At 32.3% G+C, this 18,567-nt stretch overlaps 1 protein-coding gene across 3 annotated transcripts in view; it reads right to left on the bottom strand.

Annotated features, from left to right (window-relative positions):
- BRINP3 (BMP/retinoic acid inducible neural specific 3) overlaps positions 1-18,567 on the bottom strand; it is a 389,735-nt gene that overhangs the window by 163,712 nt on the left and 207,456 nt on the right. For all 3 annotated transcript variants that reach the window (XM_053607791.1, XM_053607792.1, XM_053607793.1), the window contains one exon: positions 3,682-3,872. In XM_053607791.1, the coding sequence (XP_053463766.1) occupies positions 3,682-3,872 (191 nt within the window). The remainder of the gene's footprint in view (positions 1-3,681; positions 3,873-18,567) is intronic.

The following is an 18,567-nucleotide window of genomic DNA, read 5'->3' as shown; positions in this document are numbered from 1 at the left end:
AAAATAAACTTAAGAAATACATTAGTGTGATTTTTCTTTAGATAAACTGAGTCTATTGAATTACATCTTCCTGAAAAAATGACTAATTCTAGATGACATGGTTGACATGTTATTAGAATTCAAATAATATTGAGAAATAATATTTGGTATAAATGCTATCAATTGCAAGAATTTTGCAATTAATTAAGATGCATGGCCTTTCGAGATGCTGGTTTTGTTTACAGATGTGTTAATGAACTACTGTCCACATTTATATTCATAATTACAGGAGATAAAAGCAACAAACTGCTCTATTCCATTTTTTAGAAACTTGCTCACAGTTAACACTAATTGCTCAACTCTTTTGTGTTTTGCAAGAATTAGCATGATAAAAGCTGGAATGATTTAATTATATTTTTGCTGTTTTATGACAATTATCTTTTTTGACTGTATTTCTTAGCAATACTATCTCATAAATTTAGGGAATTAAAGATCAACTTTATTCAACATATGTTGAAGAAATTAAATGCCAGCCATGAGGCACCAAAAACGCAAGTCGTATTGTCAAATCAGAGATTGTGATCTTGCTACCCTTACTTTGATACTTTAAAATATAAAACAAACCCTTTAAGATTTTAGTAAAAAAATTAAGCATTCAATTTCAAGAGCACTTTGCATTGAATTATTTCTTCTCCCTGAAAGGATTTCAGTTTTTGAATGCCATTGGATCAACTTACCTTGCACTTCCAATCTACTTAGTCCCTTTTACTCTGTTAACTTACTTCTAAGTACTTGCAATCATAAAGAGACTTACAATTGAGGAGAGACACATGTTCTCATATTTGATTACTAATGAGAATGAGGAATACTTTCCTCAGAAAATTTCACAGACACACAGTGGGCTTGTAATTGAACACTCATGTATACATTTGCTTGTAGAACTTGGGGAAAACCAAGCAGGTAGGAGGGAGTTGGAGGGCGTAAGTAAATACACATCTAACTGGTACAATGTATGTGATCTGGGCAATGGGCACACTTATAACATTGACTCAAATTGAAAAGCAATTCATGTATCCAAAAATTTGTAATCCCATTAAAGTCTGAAATAAAATAAATTAAAAAAATAAGAATAAAAGAGTCTGTAGACATGAAGTGCATATGGAAAGCTCGGTATCTGTATCCATTCTTATTTGAGCACAGCTCACTAGAATGAAGGATTTCCCTGGACCATTCACGAGAACCCAGATTGTCGCTAACCCTGGCCTGGAAAATAAATCATCAGTCATAAAAACTACAACCACCCTCCTGCCTAAATTAAATTTGGAAAGGTTTAATTGCTCTCATTTCTTCCCTATTCCTTACCATCTTACTACCTCACCCTCTTTTTATGCCCTACAAAGTTCTGTGCTTATATCATTAGCCATGTATTTAAATGAGTTAAATAAGAAGTATTGCAAAAGTACTGTATATACTTCATTTCCTTTTTGTCCTAGTTACAGCACAGATATGGGTACTTCTGTTCACAATCCTACTCTGTATCATTCCCATACAGCTTTCTTTACCTGATCTAAAGCCTGCTTTTTCTGCCATTCCCAGCCACTATACACATCCTTTTTTTTTTTTTGGTTTTTGGCCGGGGCTAGGTTTGAACCCGCCACCTCCGGCATATGGGACCGGTGCCCTACTCCTTGAGCCACAGGTGCCGCCCTATACACATCCTTTAACGAAGTTTTAATTCACTATTATGTGCTCTGAACTCCTTTCCAGGAGAATTGCATTTCCTATAGTCCTGTCAAGGTGACCCTATTGACTCCATATTCCAAGGTATTCCTCTTCCCAGAGCTGTTTAGATCACGCATTTCCTATAAGAGTTACCTTTCTTTCTGCTGGAGCTCAATTCTACCACACAGCTGGGTTATAAGCTTCATGAAGCTGCCTCATTTCCAGTTAAATCATTAGAGTCTAAGAACATTGTCTGTATATAATAGTATACCACACTGAAACATATGCTTTTTCTGAAACATGCTCCTGTTGAGGTAGAAATATGTGCAAACACTCATTACATTTTGAAATGAACTGTGTATAAAAATCTTCTGCTTAGTATGAGTACACTATGAGTACCATGAGTAACTATATGGTATTATTTCACTTGGAACTGAACAAAAAACTATATGGTATTATTTCACTTAGAACTGAACAAAAAAACAATAGTCATATAAAAACACACAACTATGATTTCTTTTATTAAAAAATACAGCTTGATTTAAGTTACTGCTTATATCATTGAAATCCATTTACAAAAAAGTTTAGTTCTCCTCAGCAACCTGAAGCTAAGTACCTCTAACAATATCCTATGGTATAAATTGTATTAATTAAATAAAACATCTGCATCATGTTGGTTACATTTTTATTTATATAGCTTAAGTACTATTAATATACTCATTACTCAATACAACATAAATTCTACAGTCAGAAGCAAACTAACTACATTATGCAATTTATGTCTACAGAGTTCCTTTCTCTTAACCCCATCTATTAGTAATATTGAAGACATGCACGCCAGAACTTTGCAATATTCTTTTGTGTAACTGTTAAGCCAAAAATAGCTCCCCCTCCCCCTTTTTTTTCCTCTAGTACATCTTGGACAAAAAATATGCCTTGAAGTACTTTCTCCTAGTATGCTAAAGCATTGGAATGGTAAATTTTCAACTCAGAAAAAAATACAGATATATTAATTTTAGTATCATAAAGCAATAAAGTGTTATATTTAATCACTGCTTTTCATATTAATTATGAAATATTAGCTTTGACACACTCAGAAATGCTTCTGTAAAATTTTAGTTTGTTCTTGCTAAGTCAGTCCAGGATCCTACTATGCTGACTCTGCTCTGTAACTTTTACATTGGCCATTAGCCAAACAAAATGGTGTTGGCCTAAATTGACAGAGAATATGTCTAAAATTTATTATTTTAGAGGCCGCAACTTCTCTCTCACTTGCTCTCTCTCCCTCCCTTCCTCACTCTCTCCCGCTGTCTCTGTCTCTTTCTCATTTTCCTTCCCTTTTTTTTTTTAATTTTCAAAATTAGAGATGCATTATTTTCTCCTGTTCTCAATTTTGGTAAAGTCAACCTTAGTATAATCGAAGTTATATGATTTTAGTGAACACGTGATATTGATATTACAGATTATTGTATATTTTGCCTTCTGAATACTTTAACCAAGATTTTGTATTGCTTAACTGTGTCTTTAAAACACTGTGGACAAATATTCCTTAAACTAGAACTTCTTAATATTATGTTCAATGGACAACTTTCAGCCTACTGAAACCTTTCTTGGTATAGTAATTTTAGATTAGTTAAATAAGATAGGAAGTATTACAAATGAAATTGACCTTACTAAAACAAATTTGTATCCAAACAAATTTGGGAGGGAGTCTATGTACCTCAGGATAAAAGAATATGATTCAAGTGTGTTTTAATTGTATGTAGCCATGAAAAATCTTAATTCAATTATCATATAAAAAACTATATCAAAATACATACAATTTCATCTTAAATATATAACTCAAAACACATGAAAATTCTAAATAGAGTTTTATAACAGAAGTATTCAAATAAGTGGGAAAATGAAATATATAGAACAGCATTTTGGAAATAGGAAAAACAATGAACTGAGATAATTTTAGTACAAACTCCTTCTTACCTTTATGGCAGTGGATGCAATTTGAATGTGGTGAAGTCTCCGAAGGGTGCTGTCCCTGTCAATGAAATAGGAGGCAGCTAGTTGATGTAGGGTCTCTAAAGTGACCGAAGAGCTATTGGTGCTGGAATCACTTCCTTCAGATCGTTTGCTCAGCTTCCGCTTGTCCACAAAAATTGTGAGTGACTCCTCTCCTGCATTAAAAATATTTCAAATTATTCCATTTTCCACTTAAACTTAAATTTTTACTTATCTACAGGGTGGAAAGCAAAGAATTTTACAATTTTTTGTTCACAAATATTTCTCAAGTACCTAGATATTAAACTTTTTAAATACATATTTAGTTAAGTGCCAAATATCTAGCATTTATCAAATAATTTCTCTAGATTTTGTTGACTTTCTCATCCAGTATAACTTATATAATACGTGGTTTGAAAGAGCATTAAGATGTGTAAAATGTACTAAAGTGCATGGATAATATGAAATTGTACTTAAGATTTTTACCACATAACAGAATATCAAAATGGAAATAGACCAAAGCATTAGTATTTCTCAAATGTATTTTCAAAATACAGAGAACGTTTATATATATGCATATAGTTATATGTATATATGTATAATAGATTCAGAAGGTCCCTTCATATGATACATTAAAGTATTATGTGTTGATAAGCTCTTTGGCAATTACCGAATTCCATGAAGGATTTTAGTACTGGCAATGGATTCTCAGTGGTGAGATTTATAGCATATTAAAATTGAGCTGCAATTTCCAGTGTTCAAAGGTTGACAAAAAACATCCATGTCATTCAGTTTGATATTAAAAACCTATAATCCTCAGACTTCCATATTATTGACACATTTAGTGCTTGTTTTCACTGTCTCATGAATCCATCTAAGTGGCATTGTGCCCCCTTACAAACTGGCAAGAAATTCATAAAAGGACAAATAAATAATCTAGTTTTCATTTCATCTCCATCTTAAAGAAAGTATCAATTTTAAAATGACATAGCCCAGGTGACTATTCAATTCTAAGCAAGAGTTCATATTTTTTTGCAAGAGATCCAGTCAAGTTCCACCAGAGTAAGTTGTGAACAAGATTATTTCTAAAAATAACACTCCCAGTTTGTTTTTGTATCTCAACAAGCATACTAGAAGTGAGGAAGACTAGAAAAGCTAAAGAAAGAAAAATATAGCCCTCAAAAACATGGATAGGTGAATCAGATCATTTACAGCATCGGCTCCTGTACATAATAAACAGCTTTGGGATGAGAGTATCTAAAAGTAAAAGAGAATGCATATGTAAAAACTATAAAACTAAAAAGATACAAAATATCCAACAATTATTTACTCCCAGAACATCAAAGGATATGGAAATTTGAGAAAACACTTCTCAGAAAGACCAATGAATCTGAGAAAAATTCACCAATATTCTCAGCTGTGAGAGAGTACCAAAACCAAAACTAATCCCTATGCATGTATATTGATTTAAAACAGTGCTGTGGAGATCGAAGAACTCACAAAGCTCTACAACTTATGCAAGAGACATATCTTATTAGGTAATAGTAACAATAAAATGACAGTGAGATTATGATAAAAGTACATAAAAGGTGACAAAATAATGATATTAATATCAGATATTTTAGAATTCAGACCCAAATTATTAAATGAGAGAAAAAGAAAAATGCTGTATAGTGCTAGGAAACTAAAACTTGTCAAGTCACTTTAGCAGAAACACTTTCCATAAGGCATAAAGTACAGGATCAATATACTGCTAATATTAGAAGACTTCAAAACACATTTATTAGACTTAATTCATATGGCGGGGGGGAAGGTGGTGGCAACAAAAGTAATGAAAGAATCTCTACACCTTGTTAACAAGGTAGATCTTATGAGTAAATGTTAAATCTCATATTGACGGTAGGAGAAACAAAGTTTATTTTTAAGGGTACACAGACGGTTTACAAAACGTGACCACATTGTCATAAAGAAATCCTTAATAGATTGCATAAATTTGAAAAAATATATAGCCTTGGGCGGCGCCTGTGGCTCAGTCAGTAAGGCGCCGGCCCCATATACCGAGGGTGGCGGGTTCAAACCCGGCCCCAGCTGAACTGCAACCAAAAAATAGCTGGGCGTTGTGGCGGGCGCCTGTAGTCCCAGCTACTCGGGAGGCTGAGGCAGGAGAATCGCTTAAGCCCAGGAGTTGGAGGTTGCTGTGAGCTGTGTGAGGCCACGGCACTCTACCGAGGGCCATAAAGTGAGACTCTGTCTCTACAAAAAAAAAAAAAAGAAAAAGAAAAAATATATAGCCAATGATTGTAACATAGTAAAACTAAATTAATAGTGAATAAAAAGACATCCAATATGAAAAAAATCTATTAATATTTGAATGATAGAATAAATGAAGGCAAAATTAAAAATTTTCAAAGAAAACATTGTATATCAAAGTCTATCAAAGCAGAGCTGAAAGAAATATCCATAACATTAAGTATGTATTTTATGTAGACCAAGAAAATGCATGAGTTAACTAAATAATTTTAAGATCAAAAGAAATATGAAAAACACATTTATACAAAATAAATACAAATAACTAAAAAGATAAAAGCAAGTGTTAATAATTTTTTAAAGAGTAGAAACAATAAACACATCCAATTAATGCTTCTTTCAGGAGAAAAAACACTAAAATACATCAACAACTAGTTAACTTTTTTCAGAGAGAAAGAAAATCACATAAATAATTGATAGAGTAAAAAGTACTATTTTGTAAAACATTTTGCAAGTAAATTTAGAGTCCCACAACACTCCTCAATAAATACTTTAATAAATAGACCCAAATGGTTTCACAAAGGAATTCTGACAAGATTTTAAAGATCAATACATCTGATACTAGGGAAAAGTTTCCAGTGACTATGGAATGAAGGAAAACACCCAAGTTTATTTTTGTACATTGAGTACAAAATTGGCCCAAATATTTGAAAAAGATCACACATACATATACATAGAAAAAAACAACAAATATTATAATTTATGGATTTGATGCAAAATTATAAATAAAGCAAACACACAAGTTGTTTTTTATTTCCTGAAACTAGTCACGTCAATTTTAATTTTAATTTTAAGTGGAAGAAAATAATAAGCAAAGAGCACCAGGAAAACTTTACCATATCTGAATGCATATTATAAAATCTGTATAATTAAAACAGTGGAGTTCAATAAGAAGTTATTATATGTTTTAAAATAACTACAAGAGCTGAATTGGAATGTTCCTAACACAAAAAAATGATAAATGCTTGAGGTGATGGACACTCCAGTTACCCCAATTTAATTATTATTATTATTATTATTTTTATTTTTTATTTTTGGCTGGGGCTGGGCTTGAACCCGCCACCTCCGGCATATGGGACCGGCGCCCTACCCGTTGAGCCACAGGCGCCGCCCTACCCCAATTTAATTATTATACACCGTATGACTGTATTAAAACATCACATGAATTCCACAGACACATACAACTATCATGCACCTGTCACAATTAAAAATAAAAAATAAAACATTATAGACAGATGAATAGACAGACAAATGGAACAGAAAAAGAAAACCCATAAGGTAATAAGTGTAGATGGAAATGTAAGCATAGGGTAAAGATAGGATAATTCTTAGGAAGAGGCAAGCTTTTTACTAAATGACGTTGTGACAATAAATAGAAAATGGTAAAATAAGGTACAGTGTTCTATGCCATAGATACATTCCAAACAAATTAAAGATATTAACATTTAGTAAAATAAAGTCATTTAAGTCATAGAAAAAACTCACAGATTCAGAAAAGCATTTATATCTAAAAATCTAAAAGTAATGAAATGAAAAATAAATGAGTTAGACCAGGTAAAAACATATTTTTCCTAGCAGAAAACGTGATAAATATATAATGACACTTGCATTGGCAAGGGATATTTAAAATTAAATTAAGTAGCACCTAAAATGAAGAAAAATAAAAACAAAATTCAAATAGAAAAAAGAAAACATAAGGAAAGAGTGAGTACACAGATAAGAGACAAAAACAGCATGTGTAAATATAAAAAGATAATCTAAGCCAAAGAATGAGAAATGGAAATTAAAAATACATTGATATGTTACTTCACAATCACAGTATTTGCCAAAACCAAAGTTTGACAAAGCTTTTGGCAAACTGAAAATATGCAGGCCCTCTGATATATTGCTGATGGGACTGAAAATGATATAACTCACATACAGGAAAATTTGGTAACTGTTAGCAAAAGTCAATTTCGCAATCCTACTTTTAAGAATCTATCTCAAAGAAACACAGGATAAAATACGCAAAATGTTTCTCATTGTGACTTTATTAACGTTTGGAAACAATATGAATGCCCATCAGTATCAATAAATGATGTTACAATACAGTAGAAAGTTGTGCAAATATAAGAAAGCAAAAACGTGAAATTCTACACACTGCTATGATAAAAGTAATGTGCATAAAAATCTGTTTTACAAAAGCTTCATTTTTTTTTATAAAAAAGGGGAAATAAAATATATTTTCATTGGAAGAAAAGAAAAACAAAGATTGTAAGGATTAATCAAAGACTTTTATAAATATTTTCCCCAAAGAAAGGAAGGAAATAGGAGAGAGGACGAAAATCTTTTTTGGGAAGACTTGTCTCAATATACTTTTTTAAGGCATTTAAGCAGTGGAAATATTAATAAAAGATTTTATTTATTTACAAAAATAAAATTAAATCAAGTAGAAGAAAGCGATTCCTTAAATTTAAAAACACATGCCAGTGTTACTAAGTGCATATCAAGTTCGTAAACATAATTATTTTGAGTGACTTAAGAGCACACATTTTGAATGTAAGTCAATTTTTGGGAAATAGTCTGAAGACAAATGTACAAAGAATCAATAAAATGAATCCTGCAGTCTTGCAAGGAGGAGGAATGGTATATGGTTTTATGTTATATATGATTACCTATGAATATACAGGCAATCATTGTACAAGTCTCTCTACTTTGGTATGTTGGAAAATTCATTTAGGAAAAAATTGTGTCATGAGGGTTTATAAATCTCATTCAGTGTTTGTCCCCTGTTTAAAATATATTAATTCATAATATAATTTTCCTTAAATAGTTGGTACATTCACGAACAATATTATGGCTAAAATAAATTTCTAGGTGATTCCATTTGGAAAGTGTATCTACCAGTGTTGGAAAGGCAACCAAGTTCAGCCTTGCTGAATTCACAATATTTCCTACAGATTCCTATTTTAGGAAGAAAGCTTGTAGCTTATTTTAAAAAAATAGTATTAACATCTTCTTTAGTTCAGTCATATATTAACTTCAAAAACTCTAGTTTAATTAACTAATTGGACACTAGTTTTGCCTTCTAAAGATCCAAGAAGGCCATTTAAATATGTGAAGACAGTCATTTTCAGTAAATATCCCTTTGTTTAGTAGTGAATTTTCCCATTACTGGACGTGTTCAAACATTAATGGAAAAACTATATGTCGTTGAGCAGAAGAGATAATTAGACCACTAGAAGAGATTCTTTCACTGGATTATGAAGTCCTGGAAGACAGAGAAATGTAGAATTAGTTATTATAATTTAGATGTAAGTGTATCAACTTTTACTGTCAAACAGATTTGGGTCCTGATGCTGGTTTTCAGTTTAGTAACCGCATGATTTCGAATATATAAATTAAGACTCACTTTCCTCGTATGGAACATGAGCATAGTCAATCTTTCTCAAAGAGCAGCAGTAAGCTGAAACAGATATCTGTACATAGTTTAAGAACTCAAAGTTGTTTATATGCCATTAACTTCTTTTGCTACTAAACACAGTTGTTTGGAATTGCAGAAAGTAACACATTCCCTACAGAAAGATTTCCAATAATTAGTCATGTTATCTGTTTTATCTTATTTGTGAATAACCGAAGCTTGCCTGCTTATTTATTTTAAATGTCATTAATCTTGCCCTATCATTTGTATCCATGTGCAGAAAACAAAGATCTCACAAGATAGTCCTTTAAATACTGTATCGCTACCTATGCTTCACTTTTTGTGTGAAGTAGTCCATCTCTTTAATTTAATTGGACTGCAAGTCCTTCAAAAGAGGAGCAGCATATTCTTAGGTTTAGAAATTGAATTAAAACATTTGATTTAAGACTATTTTGCAAACGCTAGATGGTCTCATGACACAACTGCAAGATGACCAATAAGAACCAGGGATTATGTGTTTAGAAAGGTCCTCATCGTAACAAACTGAATGATAGAAGATATACTAGTATATGTTTAAACAATCAAAGACAAACATAGAAAAAGGCGGGTCAAAAATCATCATAATAAATAAGATCAATTTTCATTATCTATGAGAGATTCAAAAATATATCCCCTTGATTTTTCCAAGCATCTGCATTTGCTTGTTAGTTACACATTTACGTGTAGTCTTCCTACATTTACATTGAAGAATAAATATGTATCGCAGACAAGAAAAATAAAATAAACTGCTGTTTAACTCAATGATTTATAACTGATTTTTTTAAAATTTGGTTGGGTTAAATTAAAAAATTCTGAAGGCAATATGATACATTAAGGAAAAAGAAAACATGGGGTTTAGAGTCAGGTAGACAAAGGCAAATCCTGACAGCATTCCATCCCTCTACTTGACGACTATGGGACTTTGGTAAAGTCACACATGTTCTTAGCATTCCCATTGCTAAAACAGGAATAGCCTACTCTCAACTCTTTTGAAAGTTTAAAAAATATAATTCTTCTATAGTATCTGACAGAATGTGTTTTGTGAACAATAATAAATTGATCTCTTCTCCTTTCCTTTTTTTATTAGGATCTAACTGTAAATGAGAAGGTTAAAACTTTCATAAGCTTGGATTTCATAGATACTGCATTTCACCATAGGAGCCTGGACTTAGTCAAAATTGCTTTCCAATGGATCTTGTGATCAAGATATATGAGATTATTAAAGATAGTAGTGGGTTTTTGTTTCCAACAGCCTGCTAAAGAGAATCCATTCATAAAGTGCTCATGGTTCTTCTCTACAGGACCATGTTTTTGTGATGTTTATGTTCTTTACATTCCTTGAGATTTTTACAGTCAATCTTGAGAAAAAAAATATTGCATTTTCGAATTTTTACTGCAAATTTCCCATAAGTATTACATTATCAAAGTTCATCGGACTTCTATGTGACTGAGAAGCAATGTTCAGATTTAACAACTAAAATGGTATTTAATCAACTAAAAATTGTGTTCAAAAGTCATTTGTATTCTTTTTTTAAAGCAGCTGTAGCTGGTAAGCATGACATGGGTTCCAAAGGACATCCACACATTTTGTAAAAACTAAATGTGATTTTGAAACTGATTCAACATTCCAAGTCTGTTAGAAAGTGAAAAGGATTAATGACTATGGATATAAAAAGATGTGATTATTCCACATGGAAATCAGGCAGCTGTGTCTTAAACAACTAACATTTTGTGGTGGCTTATGGACATTAAAAGCACATATTGAAGGAAGCTTTCATAGAGAACGAGAAACAGAGGACAATCAAACAAACAAAACCACCACTTTAACATTATACATGACTGGCTCACAGAATGAGACACATTTGATATGTCGTGGCCCTTACAATTATGTATTTTTGTGTCCTGATCTTCAAACCATCTCTGCTGGGTCCATGAGGACTAGAAATGAGGGAACTTTCACAACATTTACTTCCATGTGGATTTTTTAAATTTGCATTCTCATAGCCACAGCTATTGACAACACAGGTAGTACCCTCAAGACGTTTAAAAAAGTGGGTAAGATAAGTAGGATTAAAAGAATCCTATAATTAAATCAATAATGATAATACTACAGGTTCCATTATTTTTTGGAGTTACTTACTGTACCATTTTTAATGCAAATATGCTCTTTCCATTGTTGGAAAGAGCTCTGTGCAATACATGCTATATGGACGTTATTTTGGTATGGGATGGAGAATGCTTTGATCTGCAGTGAAATACAAGGACACCCGATGTATGCCAAGATCTAGTTCCATTTGGAGAGGCATCACAAGCTACATCTTCTCTCCTGATTTTCCTATTTGCCTGTAGGAAAGCATGTTTCAAAGGGAATGTTCTCCTTCAGTTTGAGTGAGGAGACACAGAAGAGCATCACAGGATACTCACAGCCAACATATAGCATAAGTAAGAAATTAAACGATTGGGCGGTGCCTGTGGCTCAGAAGAGTAGGCTAAAAAAAAAAAAAAAAAAAAGAACCACTATTGTTATAATCCTGTGGAGATTGACGTTGTTTTTTTAATGCTAAGAGTCTGATTCTCAATTCTTATCTGTTGGCTGTATTCTTATTTTATTTTTATTTTTATTTTATAATATCGTCCTTGGGTTAGTCTACTGGCCTATAATACATATACTCCCTCCAGGAAAAAAAAAATGTGCTTTTGTGCAGATGTCTTCTGGTTCAACTTTATTACACTTGAAGATCTTATTATGAATGCCTGCTTTGCTTGGTGTGGATTTTGCATATTAAAAATACCATGTGAGTGGAAATCCTTCTCACCGGGATAAACATCACAAACATGGTTTAAATAAAACTAGTTTTTGGTTTTACTTTTGATGTAACATCTTACTTCTAAAATGTCCAATTTTTGGTAATGAGAAGCCACATTATTCTTTGTCCAAAGCTGGTTTTCCTCTTGTAATCATATTCAGTTTGCTGGTGAACTTTGTTCTCACTTCTTAACACCATCCTACTTGAGCTCGATATGTTAAGGATACAAAGCCTGGTGAAATCTACCCACTAATCTACTAAGACAGTGTTGTTGAAAGAAAATAAAACAATATTTAAGAAACAAATAGACACTTTAAATGAAAAGCTTCTGGCAAGAGAAAGAACCAAATATATTAAGACAGTTAAAAAAAGGCATGGAGGCTGGGGGGCGCCTGTGGCTCAAAGGGGTATGTGAGCCACATTTGCCGGAGGGGGCAGGTTCAACCCAATCCCAGACTGGAACTGCAAAAAAAAAAAAAAAAATGGCATGGAGACTTAACACCAATCGGCATCTGGAAGATACCGTGGAAAGGAAAGCACTAACTTTATATTACTTTGGCAAAAAAATATATTTTGAAAAGCATTCTTAAGTAAAGCAACTGAACATATGATTATCAACAGTAACCTGTAAGCAAACACATAAATTTATTAAACAAAATTGCACAGATACCATAATTTTTCCTATAATAGCATAATGACATAAAAAAAAGAACTGGAAATAAATATTTCAAAGGTCAGGTGTTAATGAGTCTATCCTGAGTGAAACACAATAAAGTTACTTCTAATTTTGGAGCTGTTTACAAGGTTATAATGCCTATTTCTGAACACTTTGGGTATTAATAATTACAAACTCCTGCTTTATTTATGTAAGATTAATTCTCAGAAGTTACATTTCTGGAACAATTGAGTGTACTTTAAATTTATATAGATCCTTTAAACAGGGCTGTTCAAACTTAATGTGCATATAAATCACCTGGAGAACTTGTTAAAATGTAGATTCTGATTCATTAATCTAGGACAGAATCTGAGATTCTGCATTTCGAACAAGCTCTGAAGTGTTGCTGACGCTGTCGTTCCATGGACCACACTCGAGTAATGACACTCAAAACCACAATAAAATTTATTACCAAGTTAAATGTCTGTCTTATCAGTGACCTGAATGTTCTTTTAAGGAAGAACATTGCATTGTTATAGGTAACAGTAGATATTTGTCAAAAAAAAAAAAAAAAAAAAAAAAAACAAGACAGGTTATTTATCTACCTTATCAATGTGCTATATAGAAAAACCAGAAAAAATACAATCAAATTTCCAGGATTCACAACTTCATATTTATCTTTTGCCTTGGTTTCCGGGAACACCATTATTAAGATCAACTGGCATATCAATTTTAATCTTTTTCTTCTTTTTAAATTTTTATTATTGTTTAAATATTGATTTTAAATAATTTTGGCAGATAACTGCCTTGTAAACTATTAATAATTAATTAACAATATTGCTTTAAGTTCAGATTTTTCATTTCCTTTACTAGTGAAACATAAGAGAGAAAGAGAAAGAAATGGACATATTTGCTCTTAAGAAATACAAGTATAATAGTCCTTTTTCCCCTTCAGTGCCAATTATTTTGATGATTTCCTGGAATAGGAAGCTTTGGAACATATTTCTTTTCTTTCCATTTTTTTCTTAAAAGAGCCTATATATTCTAATAGAGGAAGTAGTTCTATTCATATTCAAGTGATTATTCATATTTCTTTAAGAAATAATATTCATTTATATGGTGGATTCACTTACCACGTTACAGTTAAGGTGAAGTAAAGGAATTTGTACTTCCTTAGAAGAGACTAAGTGAAAATGAGAACAACAGCTGTTAATTGACTTTGAAAGAAGGTGGCATATAACATAGGATTAATAACTGTGTATCCTTTATACAGAATGTAATTCACATAGAGAAAAGTGAGAATTGACTATTTCTGAAATTAAATGAGAATATTCAGAGTCTTCATAGCTACAAAGATACAAGGAAATAGATAAAAAATGTAATTGATTTTTGTCCATATTGTGTCTTACTGACTTCTGACTTCTGTTCTTTTTTTAAAGAAGGTACATGGATAATATTTCATAAAACTTCGGAGGTAAATAAACTACTTTGGAGGCTAGTTATTATTATATATGTGGTAGTAGAGGTAGTCTACATTATTTTTCAATAACTATTCTGGTAAGTTAATACTATTTTAGACATCAATCATGGATTTTTTTTTTTTTTTTTTTGTAGAGACAGAGTCTCACTGTACCGCCCTCAGGTTGAGTGCCGTGGCGTCACACGGTTCACAGCAACCTCCAACTCCTGGGCTTAAGCGATTCTCTTGCCTCAACCTCCCGAGCAGCTGGGACTACAGGCGCCCGCCACAACGCCCGGCTATTTTTTGGTTGCAGTTTGGCCGGGGCTGGGTCCAAACCCGCCACCCTCGGTATATGGGGCCGGCGCCCTACTCACTGAGCCACAGGAGCCGCCTATCAATCATGGATTTTTTTTTTATAGGAACAATGTAGAAAATATTTTCTGTATTCAACAAAAATTAGATATTGGGAAAATGCTTCAGTTTAGCCATATAGTAAGCAGAAGATATATTATCTTAAGGAACACTTGCAAAAAAATTCAAAACAGTCTTACAAATGAAAAAAGTATTTATAACTCTACTAAAGGGTTTTTAAAAACTGTGCAAGCAAAACAGTAGTCATATAGAAGTTGTTTTATATTGTTCAGAATAAAATCATTCTTAAAATTTGCTATAAATTAACAAATAATAAGACAGTGTCTATTTGGTCCTAGAAAAACATCAGTCCAATTTTTTTTTTTTTAAAAGGTCTCCATTAAATCATAGAACTTTTCCTTTAGATGGGAAGATACTTTGCTTATATAACCCTCAATGTTTCTGACTCTGCCCACAGACTCAGTGAGTTAACAGAAAGGCTTAATGTAGGAGTTGGGGACAGGCATAAAGAAGCAGGACTCCTGCCCTTCCCCTCCAAGTTGTGCCTGCTAGGAAAGACCACATGCTTTGGTCTAGTCCTCCCTGCCTCAGACTTGAGCGGGGAAAGAGCATTAGAGGAAGGACATACAGCTTTCCAGGGTGGTTATGACTGGGTGTAAAAGTGTGTGTAACTCTGGAGAGAAGGATCAGGGTGCATTTAAGATCACCATAAATAATTACATTAATATTTAAACAAAAATTTTAGCGAATATCTTGTTTTACATTTTCCTTGATCCTTTTTTTTTAATTGATCCAGTACTCAGATCTGACAAATTGGAGGACACTATCTCCCTGTAATCAATCCCCAAGAATTTTAATGTCATCTTTTCCCTCCTATTCATTCATTTTCTTTCATATTTCTATATTCAGTACACAAATACACTTTTAGTGCAGTATTTGTCATATATTGCCTTATAATAAAATATATTACCAAAACAGTCATGAAATATATTCCAGCGCTAGAAATCAATACATCCCAGAGGTGCAATCTTTTTCAAGATTGATTCTCTAAATGGAAGAGCTTATTTTAGATACTTAAACAGTGATGGAATTTAGACATCATTATCTAAAATAAAAGCAATCTGAATTACTATGTTGATAAATAGTCTGAAAGCTATAAAATAAAATAAATGGGGAAAATGGTATATATGGAAAAAGGTTTTTTTATAATTTATTTTTCCCTATAGGAAGATAATTCAATCACTGGATTTACCTATCATAAAATATTCCATTAAAAGCTTCAAATATGCTATCAAATGTTTATGTCTAAGTCAATACTATGATGTACTGGATAACTCTTGGGGAAAAGCCATTTTTCATTTATTTTCTTTTTATCACTTTAGTACTGATAGTGAGTATTTCATACCCCACTTGTTTTGAAAAATATTCAAATTTATTTGAAGAGTTAGATGCTTAACAAGCATAGAGTTATAAAATAACTTTTTTTTCCAAAGGTTTGCTTCTATCCACGACACCTTCAATATGTGTATTATAGTTATTCCTTATTTTCACTTGATGAGGGGAGGGAGGGAGTATTAATAATGTTAAATGCCACTAATGTCAATGTTTTTTTCAAAACGAATTAATACAATTTCATGGTCAGTTGGGTAAAACCTGTGAAGGTAAAATGCCTTACTTACAACACCAAAAAATGTTTTAATGTAATTAATATAACAATAATACAAGCGTGGCTTGAAATTATTAATAGTATACAATTTAATAGAAGATAGTTTATATTCTTAAGCTACTAAAATAATGTCATACATTTTAACTAAATTACTAATATCACCTAAGAATAGTACCATCTTCACAGATTCCTGAAGAAAAATAAACATTTAGAGAAGAAAAATAATTTCACTAGAAAATACTATGAACATTACATTCAAGAGTACTCAGAAATTGGGAGATGAGTGATGCTTTAAAAAAATTCTTGAATAACAATGAATCCCCAACAATAAAAAAATTCTTAAACAATATTTTTAATAAATTTCAGCAAAAAAATTTTGAAGGAGCATATTGCTGTCACTGGAATACTTAACCCAAAGAAGATATAACCTCATAAAATTTTAAATACTGTTTATAAAACAAACAAAAAGGAAAAAAAAAAACAACAAAAATCACATAAAACAAAATTAATCTTAGAGCCAAAATGTGGTATCCATACCAAAACCATTGAAATAATTAAAACAAAAAGTCACTATAATTTTAGTACTAAGGAAGAAAATACTCATGGGAACCATTTGTATATTTTGATTTCTTCTCTTCCATTTTTTTTCACTGTATCCTCCCTTTTTTGCCTAGTAAAATATAATTTATGTTCTCAAATTATCAAATGTACTTCACATATTTTGAATCAATGATAATGAATATGTGTTCACAATCACTGGATTTTTTAAATAGACATATACAAATACTTTCAGATCTTATTGCTTTAACAATAATTCATGTTCTAAGCCAAATGGACACAGATACCACAGGATATTTTCACAATTCTTGAAATATTTTATAATTTTTGGCTATCCACGCTCCTGCAAATGCATCATGTTTAAATTATGCCACCACTAAGCTTCTTATGCCCCTGCCATTGATCATTATTCTCCCCTTTTATACTAAAAGAAACTAAATTTCAGAGAAGTTACTTGACAGTTTTTAAAGTCTCACCACTGGCAAAACCATTCATTGGTGGGGAGTAGTAGGATTCAGCAGTTGGTTCGTCTGATCTCTTTATCATCTACTTATCACACTATTACTCATTGTGAAAGAAGGTAATGGAGAAATACATCACGTACAGTTACAGCCAGCTTTTTCTTTCTGACTGAACCACCTGTCCTTGCACCTGTGATACCTTAAGTTTACATGGCAGACTTAGTTTTCTAAACGTGTTCAGGGTTCTTCTTTTCCAACCTGTCCAAGCTTGCTCATTTCTTGCTTGGATTCTGATTCTCTTCAATTCTGAATCTTTATTTGTGAAACAGATTAATTTTTGTTTTCTGGATTTGATACTTTCATTTACTATTCTTCCTTCATTATATCTCAAATAATCTTTCTATATACTATAAGCCTTTTTATCTACCTAGTGACCAGACAACCTCAGTCTGCGAGCAATGTGTAGTGTCACATATTTATCCATTTAACATGTCATTAATGAGACTCTACTATCTACCAAGTGCTACTATAGTCATGGGGGTCAAGTGGTGAAAAATACAGACTAGGTCTATATTTTCAAGAAAATATTCAGAAAACGATTTATGTTAAACAAGTAGACTAATTATTTTCCCATCATAACACTAAGTACTACGAAGAATGCTTATGAAGATCATTAAATAGTAGAAAGTAATGGACTCACAGAGCACTATTTTTCAAAGGATGTTCAGGGAAGACCTCTTTGAGAAAATACCATTTGAAAAAAATGTGAAGGTTGCTATGCATGGAAATTAGAGCATGAAGAACAGCGAGATGAGAAAAAACCTGAGATAAAAGCAGGCATCAGATCATTGACATGGGCCTTATACACTATAGGAATTGCTTAGATTTTATCTTAAGTAGCCCTTTCTAGATGTCAATAAATAGAGTGAATATGATATGACTCAAGTTTTGTTTTGTTTGAGACAGAGCCTCAAGCTGTTACCCTGGGTAGAGTGCTGTTGTGTCACAGCTCACAGCAACCTCAAACTCCTGGGCCCAAGCAATTCTCTTGCCTTAGCCTCCCAAGTAGCTGGGACTACAGGTGCCTGCCACACACACAGCTATTTTTTGGCCTGGGTTGGATTTGAACTTACCAGCTCTGGTG

Source organism: Nycticebus coucang, chromosome 10 (genome assembly GCF_027406575.1).
Source record: "Nycticebus coucang isolate mNycCou1 chromosome 10, mNycCou1.pri, whole genome shotgun sequence".
Classification (NCBI taxonomy): Eukaryota; Metazoa; Chordata; class Mammalia; order Primates; family Lorisidae; genus Nycticebus; species Nycticebus coucang.
This window is presented reverse-complemented; position numbering and strand designations above follow the sequence as displayed.